This window comes from Arachis stenosperma, chromosome 5 (genome assembly GCF_014773155.1).
Source record: "Arachis stenosperma cultivar V10309 chromosome 5, arast.V10309.gnm1.PFL2, whole genome shotgun sequence".
Classification (NCBI taxonomy): domain Eukaryota; kingdom Viridiplantae; phylum Streptophyta; class Magnoliopsida; order Fabales; family Fabaceae; genus Arachis; species Arachis stenosperma.
The window spans coordinates 1,464,310-1,480,555 of NC_080381.1; the positions used below are offsets into that span (position 1 = coordinate 1,464,310).

At 40.1% G+C, this 16,246-nt stretch overlaps 1 protein-coding gene across 2 annotated transcripts; it reads right to left on the reverse strand.

Moving 5' to 3' along the window:
* Window positions 1–1,044: 1,044 nt before the first annotated feature.
* On the reverse strand, window positions 1,045–3,221 carry LOC130979706 (uncharacterized). 2 transcript variants are annotated; one of them, XM_057903229.1, is made up of 3 exons: window positions 2,895–3,221; window positions 2,762–2,812; window positions 1,045–2,666 (listed from the first exon to the last, which is right to left on the reverse strand). In XM_057903229.1, exons 1-3 carry the CDS (start codon window positions 3,109–3,111, stop codon window positions 2,539–2,541), a joined length of 396 nt encoding a protein of 131 aa, XP_057759212.1. In that variant the 5' UTR covers window positions 3,112–3,221; the 3' UTR covers window positions 1,045–2,538. The 2 variants fall into 2 exon arrangements, with proteins under 2 accessions (XP_057759212.1, XP_057759211.1); XM_057903228.1 differs by having other exon boundaries at window positions 1,045–2,672; window positions 2,895–3,214.
* Window positions 3,222–16,246: the final 13,025 nt, after the last annotated feature.

Here is a 16,246-nt window from a genome sequence, read left to right on the forward strand (position 1 = left end):
AAAAGGCACGTGAAAGGAAAAAAAATATAGTTAATTACGTCCATTAATATAAAAAAAGGGAAGATTTTGAGTGCTTCTGGTTTCTTAAACTTTGGTTTACAAACTTTTCCGTTTTCCTAATAATTTTCTATGCTTTGCGTCATTGTTTTATTTGCAATCTGATCTTTCAGTAATATATATTGACTTCAGCGATTTCTTTTTAACATATCAGTATATGTAACTTTAATTCAAGTAAAATGAAAAATAAAAAAAATAACATTTCCAAGTGATGTACTTGAACAAGACTTTTTCTAGTCGGAACTAGACGCAGAATCTTTCGGCGTATATATGCATGCGTGGTGTATAGTTATTCACTTATTTATAAACATGATTAATTCATAATTTTTAAGAACTTTTTACCAGAATATTTAAATATTTTTTTTTTCTTTTATAATATGTGGGAGCTAGAGAGGATTCAACCATGCACCAATTTCCGTGATCTGGGGAGTTATGGTGTGGACGACCTTCCCGGTTTGGAATGATCTGGCCATTTATGAAAATTGTTAATAGAGCGACAAAGAAATAAATATGATTAATTCATAATTTCAAAAACTAATATGATTTGATCATTAAACTGAAAAAAAAGCTTAAACTGATTTTGGAGTTCACTAAGAATCGAATTTTTTATCTTTCGGATTTAGAGTTTTAATACTATGTCCTGATATCACTCATCTCAAAAACTTCGGTTGATGAAAAAGAGTAACACTATTAATTATATCTCTAATACTCCCTAAATCTCCATTGTGCACATTATACAAAAATCCCATTGCTCCTCGTACTTTCCCATTTTATAATATTTAGACCGAATTATCCATAAGATTTGAACTAAAATATTCACTTCAATACTAAATTCGCTGGATCTTAACTTAATCAGTAATAATGACTTGATATGTCTCACAATAATCTTGATGTCAACTACGTGTGTCAATTACTTTTATTAATTAATAATTAAATTCTCTTAATTGTTCTTAACTTTGTTTTCTTAACTGGTGAAAGAAATTAGTCTTGATATAAATATCCTAATTGAATTGAATTTTGGAGAGATACATATCCCCTATCTTTGTCCTTTGCTGAATCACCATTAAATCATGATTAGGTAACAACCAATCATAACGCCCTGCGTGTCCCACATACCAGACAAGAACATTATCAACCTTGCACAGCAATGCAATACACTCGATCATGGCCCATACCATTCTCACTTCCTAATCTTAATTCTCTTATAAATGAATGACCCTGACTTGCTACGACGTTCCTCAAATTCAATAGAAGCCGTCAAAGTCACCGATCGAGAGGCACCGACAGTCATGTACTCGTGTCCCACCCTTTTTCTGCCCAACCTCCCTAAAAATCAACACGTGGAAATTGCAAAGCCACCTCCCCCACCCCCCCTTCTATCATTGTGTTAGACGGTTAGTTATGTTTGAAAACACGTATTCATTCACGTAATAACTAACATAATTTACAATTTTACATACAAGATACAAGTGTACAACCATAAATAAATAAATGATCATAACTCACAGTGTCCCCTGTTAAATTAGATATCGGTAATTGGTTCTGCTTCCGATTTCTACCCTGTAGCCCATGTACCAAATTGACATACACATCCATGATTAAATAAAGGGAAACTTACCAGAGCATCAGTTTCTAAAATTAATTTTTATTAAATACTTATAAAAATACTAAAAACTTATATTTCTATATTTTCAATACTTTTTATAGTACCTTTACACAGAATAGAGTCTACACATCAATAATAATCAATCAATAATAAATACAAAAGTAACTATATCAATATCAACTCAATTCTAACACAGAACAAATACACAAATAATTCAGTGTAGTAAAATTAGCACATCAGTAATACTAGAAGCAAAAGTTGCACCGTGGTGTGTTACTACTAGAGGGAGCACCTGATTCCCAAACCTGCATCAATTTCATTAATAAAGAGATGCAATAATTATGCTCACCAGAGAAATTCAGAGCAAAACAGAGAATAGAGAACAGAGCACTGTTATTTTCCAGCTGGCAACTATTAACCGCAGTCCGAGGAACTAACGGTCCCAAAGTCCAGCTGTATTCCAACAACCGGCGCACCAACTGCTATCCTGCGCCGTTCCCCGGCTACTCCCCACCCCCGCCATCTTAACCTACACTACCCCGTTTTATACACTACGTAATTAAATTAGCAACAAATGATAGTAATTAACAGCTCAAGATACGAAAAAAAACAAAGAAAAAGAATTTATTCGCTGTGTTCCGTCTCCTGAAATGGAAATTGTCATACAACACAACGTGAAATTCAGGTGGAAGCCGATGGAACTTTTTTTTATTTTTCGTGACGAAAAATGAAAAATAAATAAATTAAAAAAAAAAAGAAGCAATGGATTTTTGATGTACAAGCAAAGCACGTGGTAGGGGCTGTGGTGAGGAGCGTCAAGGGTCGTAAGTCGTAACATAAACCCGTGGCGGAGAAAACCAAAAAAAAAAAAGTGATTAAAAATCGGCGAGTTTTCTGTTGAGGCGATTTTTTGGTATCTGCTGTAAATTACGGAGGCTTCGGATCGCGAAAACATCGGCTCTCTTGGCGTCCGTGTAACGCTCAATGTCGTTGATCTCCGCAACTGAATCTAACATAAGAGAGAGAGAAAATAAAGCTTAAACAAAATTATTAAGAGAAAATAAAATAAGTGTGTGGAAAATTGCATTGCAGTTGTACCTAATACATGATGCTTGGAGGAGCGGTTGAATCCAGGAACATGATCTAAATCTGAAAAAGATTGTAAAATTGAATTAACTAATAATAAATATTGATGGTTAAATTAACAATTTAGAGTGGTGGAGCTAGGAACCTGAGGGAGAGGGAGTGTGGGAGCAAAGGTAGAGGATGAGGAAACAGAGGAGAGTGAGGAGAGGAATGAGGTGGATGAGCTTGTGAGGAGGGCGGGGAGGCGGAGAGGACATGCGGTGAGGCTTGGGAGCGTCGTCGGCGGGGAGAGCGTGGTGGTCGGCGAGGGCGACTCCATGGTGGAGCTTGGAGGAGGGCGAACCCAGGGACTGTCTGTGCATTGTTAGGAGAGAGGAAACGGGAGAGTTGAGAAGACAAGAGAAGACACACAGCTCAGTGCGTGACTCAAGTGTGCGTTGTCAACTTGTGAACTCACTTTTATTTTATTGCTTTTTTTTTTAATTCTTTCTTTTTATACAGAAGGAAAGAAAAGGTTATCAAAACTCATATTTAGTGAATGAGAGACTGATTTTTTAAAATTTTAAATGTGTTAAGTTAAATACAAATTGGACGGTTTTATTGTTGGTTAATAATAATTTTTTGTTGAACTAAAAATAGCTGAATTGAAAATGATTAAACCAACTATTAATCTTTTTTGTCGGCACCACTTAAAATCATTTCATGTTTTTATTCTATTATACTATAACGTTATTTATACATTAAAATTAATTATTAAAATTAGTTATTATATATTTATATAAAAATATATATAATTAAATTTATTTTTAATATATATTTTATATTTTAATATATATTTTATTTTAAAGACTAATTTTATTAATTGATTTGAATATAGATTTAATATATTAAATTTTTTCAATTCAAATAATGAAAACTCGTTTTTTTTTTTTTTTTGCTCAGTTTTCAATTTTTCACACTATTTAATACTACCATGCATCAATCCAATCCAATCATAAGATAATGAAAACTCATTAAATTTTTTGGTGCTCAATTTCACTCTATTGAATACTACCATCAATCCAATTCAATCATACACTAAGAGTTACTAACTCTCATTTTAAGTGTGTAAGATTTATTTATGCCGGTAAACTGTCTCGGATGGATCATTGATGGTTGGTTGTTAGTATCCCGTGCTTAATTGATTGTCTAAATTTTTTGGCGATTTCTTTCCTTTTACTCCTCTCAATTCCTTTTCCCTTGTCGCTTTTTCCTGATTTCTGTTTCAACTCTCTCTAGTCTCAGTACCTTTTCCAATTTTAATGGTAACTAAATGCTGCCACATTTTTTTTTTTACGGTATTTCCAAGTTTATTTATTAAGTTAAAGACTAGTTTATTGTAAATCGACACTTTATTTTAAGAATTTGTCCGTGATCAATAGATTTAGCTAATATATATTCTAGGACACATGATATAAATTTATCATTAATAAAAAAATTTAAATGTTAAATATAAAATAAATATGTTAAAAATTTAAATTTTTATATTTTTAATAAAAAAATTTAATTTGTAAATTTAACATATATTTTTAAGATATAGAATAAATAAACTCTTATTATATATATGTTACGGTAGGTAACCGGAGATTAATACGACGAATGGCGTTTGGCGGCCCAAGTGTGCGATGGAGGAGAACTCCGGGTAGGTCCGCAACTCGGGAGGCTCCGTCCAACTTACTCGCGTGCAGGAATGGGGGGTGGTACCTGCAAAGACACTCCGATGCCTAAGTTAGCAAGAGCGTGAGCAGGTCTAGAGAGTATTGGGCTTAGAGATACCTGAGGGGTGTCAGTGTATTTATAATGGTGAGTCAATAACCACCGTTGGTGTAGTGCCGTATCTTTAGGGTGGTAACCGTCCCTATTATCTTGGGGAGGTTAAGATATGGCTTTATGAGGCGGTTAGAGAGATTTTAGGGGCGGTTACTCATTCGAATGAGTGTTTATCTGCCAGCTAATCTCACATCCGACCTCTTCAGACCAAGTCGTGGTTGGCACCGACTTCTTATGTGAAGGTCGGCACTTAGCAAGGCTCTAATCCTTTAGATTAGGCCTTTTAGTTGGACCCGGGCCTTTGCATTGGGCCAGGGTATGAACAGTGCCCCTACTTGAGCCCAAATTTTCTCAAAAGTTTGGGTTCAAGTATTCAACTCGGGTGCGTAGTCGACTTGTTTGAAGAAAACGTGGGTCTTAGAAACCGACGTGATTTTCGCGACCTTTTGTTTCTGACAGTTACGTCAGTTCAAGCGTCGTGTCCGTTGGGGAAGTGTTGAGGGCTTTGGTAACGGTGCAATCTCATTAATGACTGCTTCGTTTTTACCATTATGCCCCTGGGTGTATTTATAAATACTTTCCCTCTCTTTCTATTTTCCGTTTCTGCAATCATTCAAACTTCTCCTTATCTTGTTCGTGCTGCATTCTTGCGTTCGAAGACTTCTGTTCTTCTCCAACCTTCATTTTCGGATAAAGGTTAGTTTTGCTTTCTCCATGTCATGTTTGCATGTTTTGTTTAGCGAGTAGATAGGTTGACCTGTAGATTCTGGCTTCGCATCTCCCCTCTTTAGGAGCCGTGTTTTTTTATTTTTCTTTTTCTTTTTTTCTTTTTGTAGGTTTCTGCCACTTTTCTTTGTAAAAAAAATGGCTTCCGTAGATGTTCTTTCTTTGTGGGTTGATGACACTGTTCTTGGGGAGGAACCCCTGGTCGATGCTGAGTTTATCACTCATCTTCGTACTCATCACCGGCTCTGTACTTCGGAGGAGGACGAGCCAAAATATGAATTGATCACCCCGGGTCCTGAAGACCGGGTCTGTTTTGGGAGGGTTAATGAGGCAGTTCCTCATTTTTTCTTCATGTATGAATGTATGATCACCCGCTTGGGTGTTTTCCTTCCTTTCTCGGATTTTGAGATATCCGTTTTGCACCACTGTAAAGTTGCCCCTACTCAACTTCACCCCAATTCTTGGGGTTTTTTGAAGATCTACCAGTTTATTAGCCATGCTCTGGACTTTCCGACCTCTTTGAGGATTTTCTTCTTTCTTTTCCATATGACCAAGCCCTTTAGTGGGCTAAACAACAAACAGCAGTGGGTATCCTTCCGAGCCATACAAGGTCGGAGGATTTTCACCCTTTTTGACGAATCTTTTCATGACTTCAAAAACTATTTTTTCAAAGTTCGAGCCGTAGAGGGTCACCATCCCTTTTTCCTGGATGAGCATTCCTCCCCTCGCTTTCCCCTTTATTGGTTGCCGGCCTCCCCTTGTGAAAAGTATAGTCCAGATGACCTGGACGAGGTGGAGGCGGCTGTTGTGGGGTTTTTCCGATAAGCGTGGGGGAGGTCCCCATACTTGGATACCAGAAAAATCCTTCAAGAAACGCCGACCTTTGTTCAAACTCAATTAGGTAGTGCATGCATTCTTGATTTCCGAGTTGTTTCTACCGACTTTGATCATTACCGACTTGAACATTACCGACTTATGACTGTTGGTTGTTTTTCTTGTAGATATGGCAAAGAAGAATGCTCAAGAGGCTTACCGAAGGGTTCAGGAGGCTAAGGCGAAGTCCCGGGCTAGATCGGGAGGTGCCAGGGCGATCACCTCTCCTCCTCCTCTTCCTCCTCCTCCTACAAATACTGGGACTCCCTCTCAACCTATTGTTATTTCTTCCTCAGGTTTGTCTCGACCACCCCCTTCTGCCCAAATTCTCTCCGAGCCAGAGAAGAAGAAACGCAAGACTTCAGAATCTGGCCCTTCTTCTTTTGATGGTGGGGTTAAGGCGGATGCTTTGGCATTCGTCCGAAAGAACATCTATCCTTTTATAAATATGGATGATGTTTCTGTTCGAAACCACCTTACCACCATGGCCGAGGAGAGTTTTAGGACGGCGGGTGTTTGTGGCAAACTTTTGGACATTTTTGAGAAGACTCCCCTCAGCTCTTTGGGGGCAACCTCAAAAGTTGAGGAGTTGGAGGGGAGGCTTCTTCTTTTTGAAAAACATGAGAAGGAGTTGAAGGAGGAGAGAGATAAATTGAGGAAGGAGAGGGATCACCTTAGGGAGGAGGTAGGTAAGCTGCGGGCTCAATGCACTTTGGAGGCAAATTTGAGGAAAACAGCACAAGACAGCTACCACAGTTTATTTCAAGATATTGTTGCTGTGAGGAAGGACTTGCTGAACTCTCGGAACGCATACGCCGAGTTGGAGGACTCTATCGCCGATGGTGCCGAGGAGTCTTGGAGAATTTTCTTGGAACAAGTCAGGGTTATTGCTCCCGACTTGGACCTTTCTCCTTTACATCCCGACAAGGTAGTTATTGATTGCGCCATCGTGGATCCTCCTGTCCCCGAGGTCATTTCCGAGTCAGACCTGAAGACTCGGGGGCAGAGGATTATAGAGTCTCCTCCTCGTCCTAAGGATGCCTCGGGTTCTTCCTCCGTTCCTCCGGCCGGTCCTGGTGGCGCCCCTCCTGAGCCTAGCGGTGGTGATTCCTCGACTCCTTTGAAGAAATGACTCTTTATTTTTTATGGCTATATGGGGGCCCGGCCTGTGGGTCCCCTCTTTTTTAAACTTTGTTTCTCTGTTGGTGGTCGTGAACAATTTCTTTTTGGCCTTTTAAGGCCGTAAACAAAAATATTTATGGCGATTGCCCCTTTTAAACAAGGGCGTAGAAAAATAAATGCCCTTTTTTGGATAAGGGTTCTGAGTTACTTCGTGCGTGCATGCTTTTTTGATATATTTTTTTGATCTTTTTTGAAGAAACCTCTTTGTTGGCTTGCTTTTCTCAAGCCTTTTTCGTTCAAGGGCTTTTATGCAGCCTTTAAACTTTTTCCAGGTTTTCGTATCTCTTTTGTTATCCTTCGTACTCAACTTTTGTTTTAGCGAGTTCTCATGACTTAGGTTATTTTTGCGATGCATTTTTCCTTTACTCGGAATATATCCGAGTTTTTCTACTCGGGTTCTTGTCTTCGACTTATGAGTCGGACTGTTCCCGAGTTTAATACGATCAGCTCATATAACCTCTTTACGCCGACTTGTACCTCGTCGTTTCATCCTGACGACCATGTTAGGTCGGTTCATGGGATTTTCACGTTTTGTCGAGCAAAAATAAAGGAGGATTTTAAGAGAGATATTGTAAAAAAGATCTTTATTAATTGGGAATGTACCTTTTTGCTACTAAGGGTCTTGACAGCATGTTTTCCCTTAGCCTCTACTATGATGCCTCGTTAAAAACCCCTCTCCAGAAAAAACCCTTTTTTTCTTTTGGGAAAAAATCATGAAGCTGGGAAAAGAGTACATCAGGGAGTAGAGTTCGCTTCTAACTGTAGTACCTTTTCATATTACAAGCATGCCACGACCTTGGTAGCTCAGTGCCGTCCAGGTCGGTTACTTTATAATAACCTTTCCCTAACACTTCCTTGATTTTGTATGGCCCTTTCCAATTTGCGGCGAGCTTTCCATCTCCTGATTTGTTGACTCCAATGTCGTTTCTGATTAGGACCAAGTCGTCTACAGCAAATGTTCTTCGAATGACTTTCTTGTTGTATCTGGTTGTCATTCTTTGCTTTAATGCTGCTTCTCTTATCTGGGCATCTTCTCGGACTTCGGGGAGCAAGTCAAGCTCCTCTTTGTGCCCCTGTACATTTCCGACCTCATCATGGAGAATTACCCTTGGGCTTTGCTCACTGATTTCTATAGGAATCATGGCTTCTACGCCGTAGACTAGTCGGAAGGGTGTTTCTCCTGTGGCGGATTGGGGGGTCGTCCTATAAGCCCATAGCACTTGGGGGAGCTCGTCAGCCCAAGCTCCCTTTGCTTCCTGTAATCTCTTCTTCAGTCCTGCCAGTATGACTTTGTTAGCTGCCTCGGCTTGCCCATTGGCTTGTGGGTGTTCTACCGAGGTGAATTGATGTTTGATTTTCATACTGGCTACCAAACTTCTGAAGGTGGCGTCGGTGAATTGGGTTCCATTATCTGTGGTGATGGAATAAGGTATTCCATACCTTGTGATAATGTTTTTGTAGAGGAACCTGCGACTTCTTTGAGCGGTGATAGTGGCTAGTGGTTCTGCTTCTATCCACTTTGTGAAGTAATCTATTCCCACGATCAAGTATTTGACTTGCCCTGGTGCTTGGGGAAAAGGACCTAACAAATCCATTCCCCATTTTGCGAAAGGCCAGGGGGAAGTTATACTGATGAGCTCTTCTGGTGGAGCCACGTGGAAATTTGCATGCATCTGGCATGGCTGGCATTTTTTCACAAAGTCTGTTGCATCTTTCTGCAAGGTCGGCCAATAGAATCCTGCTCGGATTACTTTCCTGGCCAGCGACCTTGCTCCGAGATGGTTTTCGCAGATCCCACTATGTACTTCTTCCAACACCTCGGTGGTTCTTGAGGTCGGTACGCACTTCAGCAATGGCGTTGATATCCCTCTTCTGTAAAGGACATTTCTCACCAAAGTATAATGTTGTGCTTCCCTTCGGATCTTTTTAGCCTCTTTCTCCTCTTTGGGGAGGATGTTGAATTTCAGGTATTCGACTAAGGGATTCATCCATCCGAGGTTTAGGCCGACTACCTCAAGTACCTCTTGTTGATCCTCTGTTTTTGATACCGAGGGCTCTTGGAGGGTTTCTTGGATCAGGCTTCTATTGTTCCCTCCGGGTTTGGTACTTGCTAACTTGGATAGGGCGTCAGCTCTGCTATTTAGATCCCGAGTTATGTGCTTAACCTCGGTTTCCGCAAAGCGCCCGAGGTATTCCAAGGTTTTTTCCAAGTATTTCTTCATGTTGGGGTCCTTTGCCTGATATTCTCCACTTATTTGGGAAGTTACCACTTGTGAGTCGCTGTAGATTATCACCTTTGTAGCGCCAACTTCTTCAGCTAACTTTAATCCGGCAATCAAGGCCTCATATTCTGCCTGATTGTTTGAAGCCGGAAATTCAAATTTTAAGGAGACCTCTATCTGGGTCCCTTTTCCATCTACCAATATTATGCCTGCGCCGCTCCCTGTCTTGTTGGAGGATCCGTCTACATAGAGTTCCCATGTAGTCGGTTTTTCCTCTTGTTCACCTGCGTATTCCGCAATGAAGTCGGCGAGGTATTGGGCTTTAATTGCAGTCCGAGTTTCGTATCTCAAATCAAACTCGGAGAGCTCTATTGCCCATTGAACCATTCTCCCTGCAACATCCGTCTTTTGGAGGATTTGCTTCATGGGTTGGTTCGTACGGACTCTTATTGTGTGAGCCTGAAAGTAAGGTCGTAGCCTTCGTGAGGCTATTACTAAGGAGTAGGCAAACTTTTCTAGTTTGTGGTACCTTAGCTCAGGGCCTTGTAAGACCTTACTGGTAAAGTAGACCGGGTATTGACCGACCTCATCTTCTCTGATCAGGGCTGATGAGACAGCCCCGTTTGCCACGGATAGGTATAGGACAAGGTCTTTTCCCGGTACTGGTCGGGTTAAGATAGGAGGTTGGCTTAGGAATCTTTTGAACTCTTGGAATGCCTCCTCGCATTCCAAGGTCCATTCAAATTGGCATCCCTTCCTCAATAAAGAAAATAGTGGAAGGGATTTTAGTGCCGATCCCGCCAAAAATCTGGAGAGGGCTGCAAGTCGGCCATTGAGCTGTTGAACCTCTCTCAAACAAGTCGGGCTTTTCATTTCTAGGATGGCTCTGCATTTGTCGGGATTTGCCTCAATCCCTCTTTGTGTTAGCATGAAGCCTAGAAATTTTCCCGCTTCTACTGTGAAGGCGCATTTTGCGGGATTTAGTCTCATCCCATGCAACCTTATAGTGTTGAAGACTTGTGAGAGGTCGGTTAAGAGGTCGTTTTCTTGCTTGGTTTTCACTAACATGTCGTCGACGTATACTTCCATTAGGCTCCCTAAATGGGGGGGGGGGGAAACACTTTGTTCATCAGCCTTTGATACGTGGCTCCTGCATTCTTTAGTCCGAATGGCATGACCACGTAGCAATAGTTGGCTTTTGGTGTGATGAACGATGTTTTCTCCTGGTTGGGTTCATGCATCGGGATTTGGTTATATCCCGAGTAGGCGTCCATGAACGATAGGTATTGGTACCCCGAGCTGGAGTCCACCAGGGTATCAATACTTGGTAGGGGATAAGGGTCCTTAGGACATGCCTTATTTAAGTCGGTATAGTCGACGCACATTCTCCATTTACCATTCTGTTTTTTGACTAGCACTACATTGGCTAGCCATGTTGGGTATTTGACCTCTCTAATAAAGCCGGCTTCCAGAAGCGCCTGTACTTGCTCCTCTACTATTGAGGCTCGCTCTGGGCCGAGCTTGCGTCTTCTTTGCTGTATAGGTCGGGACCCTGGGTAAACCGAGAGCCTATGGGACATGAGCTCGGGATCAATCCCGGGCATGTCGGAAGCCTTCCAGGCGAAGAGGTCGGAATTAGCTCTTAGGAGTTCGCCCAATCTTTGTTGCAGGGTTTCCCCTAGGTTGGCTCCTATGTGAGTGTTTTTTCCTTCCTCTTCTCCGACTTGTATCTCCTCGGTTTTTTCTCCCGGCTGGGGTCGTAGCTCTTCTCTGGTTCTTGCGCCACCTAATTCTATGGTGTGGACTTCTTTGCCCTTCCCTCTCAGATTTAGGCTTTCGTTATAGCACTTCCTTGCCAATTTTTGATCTCCCCTTACCGTTGCTATTCCTCCTGGAGTCGGGAATTTCATGCAAAGGTGGGGAGTTGATACCACTGCTCCAAGACGATTAAGGGTAGTCCTGCCAATTAAGGCATTGTAGGCTGACCCTTCATCGATGACTATGAAGTCTATGCTTAGAGTCCTTGATTTTTCCCCTTTTCCAAAGGTGGTGTGAAGGGGTAAAAATCCTAGTGGTTTTATTGGCGTATCCCCTAGTCCGTAGAGGGTGTCGGGGTAGGCTCTCAACTCTTTTTCATCTAACCCTAGCTTGTCGAAGGCGGGCTTGAAAAGGATGTCCGCCGAGCTTCCTTGGTTTACTAGGGTTCTGTGGAGATGGGCGTTGGCTAGGATCATAGTTATCACCACGGGATCGTCATGCCCAGGGATTATCCCTTGCCCATCTTCTTTCGTGAATGATATAGTGGGGAGGTCGGGTGTTTCATCCCCGACTTGATAGACTCTTTTGAGATGTCTTTTACGAGAAGATTTAGTGATTCCGCCTCCCGCAAATCCTCCTGAGATCATGTGGATATGCCTCTCAGGGGTCTGTGGTGGTGGATCTCTCCTGTCCATATCATCTCGCTTTCTCTTTCCATGGACGTCCGACCTTTCCATGAGATATCTGTCGAGCCGACCTTCTCTAGCCAGCTTTTCTATCACATTTTTGAGGTCGTAACAGTCGTTGGTGGAGTGACCATATATTTTATGGTACTCGCAATACTCGCTGCGACTCCCCCCTTTTTTATTTTTAATAGGTCTTGGGGGTGGCAGCCTTTCAGTGTTGCAAATCTCTCTGTATACGTCCACTATAGAAGTCTTTAGAGGAGTATAAGAGTGATACTTCCTGGGCCTCTCGAGACCGAGCTCTTCCTTCTTTTTGACTTCCCTTTCTCTCTCCCTAGAGGAGGAAGTGGGTCCAGGTCGCGAACTCAGGTCTCTTAGCTTTGCATTCTCTTCCATGTTGATGTACTTCTTGGCCCTTTCTTGTACATCACTTAGAGAGACGGGGTGTCTTTTAGATATGGACTGTGAGAAGGGACCTTCTCTAAGTCCATTGACTAACCCCATTATTACTGCCTCTGTGGGCAGGTCTTGGATCTCTAAACATGCCTTATTGAACCTTTCCATATAGGCTCGTAAAGACTCTCCGACCTCCTGTTTTATTCCCAGGAGGCTCGGTGCATGTTTTACTTTGTCTTTTTGGATTGAGAACCTCATCAAGAATTTCCTAGAGAGGTCTTCAAAGCTGGTGATGGATCTCGGGGGAAGGCTATCGAACCACTTCATCGCTGCTTTCGATAAAGTGGTCGGGAATGCCTTGCATCTCGTAGCGTCGGAGGCATCGGCTAGATACATCCGACTTTTAAAATTGCTTAGATGATGCTTTGGATCCGTGGTTCCATCATAGAGGTCCATATCAGGGCTTTTGAAGTTCCTTGGAACTTTTGCCCTCATTATGTCCTCGCTGAAGGGATCTTCTCCGCCCGGGAGTTGATCTTCGCCTTCGTCGCGGGAGTTCTTGAGGGAGGATTCTAGCTGTAAGAGTTTTCTTTCTAATTCTTTTCGCCGTTCCATCTCCTCTTTAAGGTACCTTTCGGTTTCCTTTTGTTTCTCCCGCTCTTGCTCCAATTGCTCCAGGCGGCTATGGACCAATCCTATTAGTTCAGCTACGTGGGATGGTCCGTCCTTTTCTGATTCACGCCCATCTGAGGAATTTACCTTCGGATTCTTTACTCCGGAGGTACCCTCTCTGTGCTGGTCGTTGTCTTCATTGTCACTTCCCATGTCTAGATTCTCTTGTTCAGAATCTGTTTCGACATGGCCTTCTTCATGGGATATATCTGCCATCGTGGGATGATCTCGCGGGTCCCCGGCAACGGCGCCAATGTTACGGTAGGTAACCGGAGATTAATACGACGAATGGCGTTTGGCGGCCCAAGTGTGCGATGGAGGAGAACTCCGGGTAGGTCCGCAACTCGGGAGGCTCCGTCCAACTTACTCGCGTGCAGGAATGGGGGGTGGTACCTGCAAAGACACTCCGATGCCTAAGTTAGCAAGAGCGTGAGCAGGTCTAGAGAGTATTGGGTTTAGAGATACCTGAGGGGTGTCAGTGTATTTATAATGGTGAGCCAATAACCACCGTTGATGTAGTGCCGTATCTTTAAGGTGGTAACCGTCCCTATTATCTTGGAGAGGTTAAGATATGGCTTTATGAGGCGGTTAGAGAGATTTTAGGGGCGGTTACTCATTCGAATGAGTGTTTATCTGCCAGCTAATCTCACATCCGACCTCTTCAGACTAAGTCGTGGTTGGCACCGACTTCTTATGTGAAGGTCGGCACTTAGCAAGGCTCTAATCCTTTAGATTAGGCCTTTTAGTTGGACCCGGGCCTTTGCATTGGGCCAGGGTATGAACAATATACAAGATAAAATTTAACCTTTTTATATTTATTTAATTAAATATGTAAACTAATTACTAGATTAACTCAAACAATATTTAATTTACTATAATCTATTTTAATACAAAGATTACCAAACATAAATCATTTTTAAGACAAACAAACTTTTTATCAAAATCAAGTTTGTAAAATTAATTTTATGCAAACTCCCGTTTAAAAATTGAAATGCAAACACACACTTAGGGTCAGTTTAACTAAATTTCTTAAATAAGTTCTTTTGAAAAAAAGGAGTTTAAAATATAAGGATTTTTATTAATAATAACTTTTAAATAAGTTATTTTAAATTTGGAAAGTTATTATAAAAGTCTTTATTTTAAAGTTGTGCATTAAATATAAGTGATAAAATAGCTTTTGAAAATAGGAAAAGTCACATTTTTTAACTTTTTTAAAAACTCTTAAATAATTTTTTAAAAAATTAAAAATTTATCCAAAAAATGATACCAAATGTAATTTTTTATAAGTAAAAAAAAAAAAAGATTTTTGATGTTTCCTAAACGGACCTTAATCCTGCGGCGTTCTGATTCTCCTTCTCTTATTCTTTGGTTAATAGTACCCGTCATTAATGACACCGAGTGCTTTCTTTTTAAGTTTTTGGACATCCACATCAACTGGTTTATTTTTTTATTGGTCTGGCGGAATCAAATAGTTTAAAAGCAAAAAAGAGAGGGGTCTACTAAAGCTTGCAACCCAATATAATGCTGTCCAATATAGTTTTCGGCTACGCTTATATAGACCGAATAAGTGTTTCCTTAAATATTACGTTATTACCTTTCCACTTAATGGGCCAGAAGAGAATAGGCTATAAATAGAAACTCCAAAACTTCTTTGACCCAAAGAGAAACACTCAAAAAGGGTTTGTCCAAAAATAACTCAAATGATCAAATAGAAGGATCAATTTAGTGTGAGTCCACAAACAAAACACAGTGATAAAAATCATTTTTAGTAATAAATTTTTAATGACAATAATATAATAATTATTATATATTTTATTTATTTTATATTTTTATAATAATTATATATTTATTATTATTACTACATGTTATAATAACAATTATATATATTTTTTAACCATTAAAAAATCTTTATGTTAATTATATAATTGTTACTAAAATTTTTTTAACGACAAAATATAAGACAACTAATATTTAATTGACAGTAAATATATTAGCAATTATTTTTATTTTTTACTGAAAATAAAAGAAATAACCACTAAAATAAAATAAATAGTCACTAATTATATGTAACTGGCCTTGTTAAGCTAAAAAATTAAATAGGATTCATGAAAGAGTGAGGTGAGGTCTTAGCTCTTAGCTGACGTCCAAAATTCTACATTTCAAAATCGAGTACGAGTTTACGTTAGCGACTTTGTCAGCACAAATTACCTGTGTAGAAAAATTCTGACCCAGACATAAAATCAAATTACTTGTGGAAAAGTCATACTCTATTTTGCAATAAAATTATTACATGTATCATAATCTGTATGTCTCAATCTAATATTTTTTGTTTTGGTACACAATCTAATAATTTAAATGAATAAATACTTTATAATATAATATCTGAACTTTTATAACACAAAAATATAGAATTTGATTTATGTTAGTCATATTTAGGGTTGGCAATGAGTAGGGTAGGGTAGGATTTGGACCCTACTCTAACCCTGCGGGTTGAAAATTTCATTAAAACTCTACCCTACTCTACCCGTGGGTTGAGAATCTCTCAACTCTAACCCTACCCGCACCCTAAAATTCTAAACCCTACCCTACCCTACCCTACTCGCAAAAATATCAAATTTTTTCAAAATAAATATAAAATTCAATTATTTTGAATTTTATACGTATTAATAACATAAAAAATAAAAAACTAATGCTCTAAATTACTTAATTAACTAACTAGTTTTGTGATTGTTCACTTATTATAAGTCATTACATAAGAGAGGTTATGGGTTCAACTCTCACTTCTTTCATTTTATAGAGATATTTGTACCCGAACGGGTTAGACCGGGTTGAGATGTGCGGGTAGGGTAGGGTAAAGATACCAGAACCGTACCCTACTCTACCCGAACGGGTTAGACCGAGTTAGATACCTGCGGATAGGGTATGAATTGCCAGCCCTAGTCATATTCTTCTAAATAAAAATATATAAAACATATTTTCCAAATAAAAATAGAATAATTATTGAAGAGAACAACCTGCGTTTTGGGCGGGTATCACGTTGGGCCAGGCCCAATGGGCTAGATATAAATTTCATAGCCAGAATCGAACGGCGGAGAAGGCACCGGGAGAGCACACAGGAAAAAGGGCGTAGAACGAAGTTACGAAAATTCTGGGAGAGTGGAGAACAAGTAAAA

Excerpts from the sequence above, each read along its gene's own strand:
- LOC130979706 (XM_057903228.1), bottom strand. The coding sequence starts at position 3,111 with ATGCACAGACAGTCCCTGGGTTCGCCCTCCTCCAAGCTCCACCATGGA. Across the intron at positions 2,813-2,894 it reads CCACACTCCCTCTCCCTCAG|ATTTAGATCATGTTCCTGGA; the intron begins GTTCCTAGCTCC and ends AATCTTTTTCAG. Across the intron at positions 2,673-2,761 it reads CTCCAAGCATCATGTATTAG|ATTCAGTTGCGGAGATCAAC; the intron begins GTACAACTGCAA and ends CTCTTATGTTAG.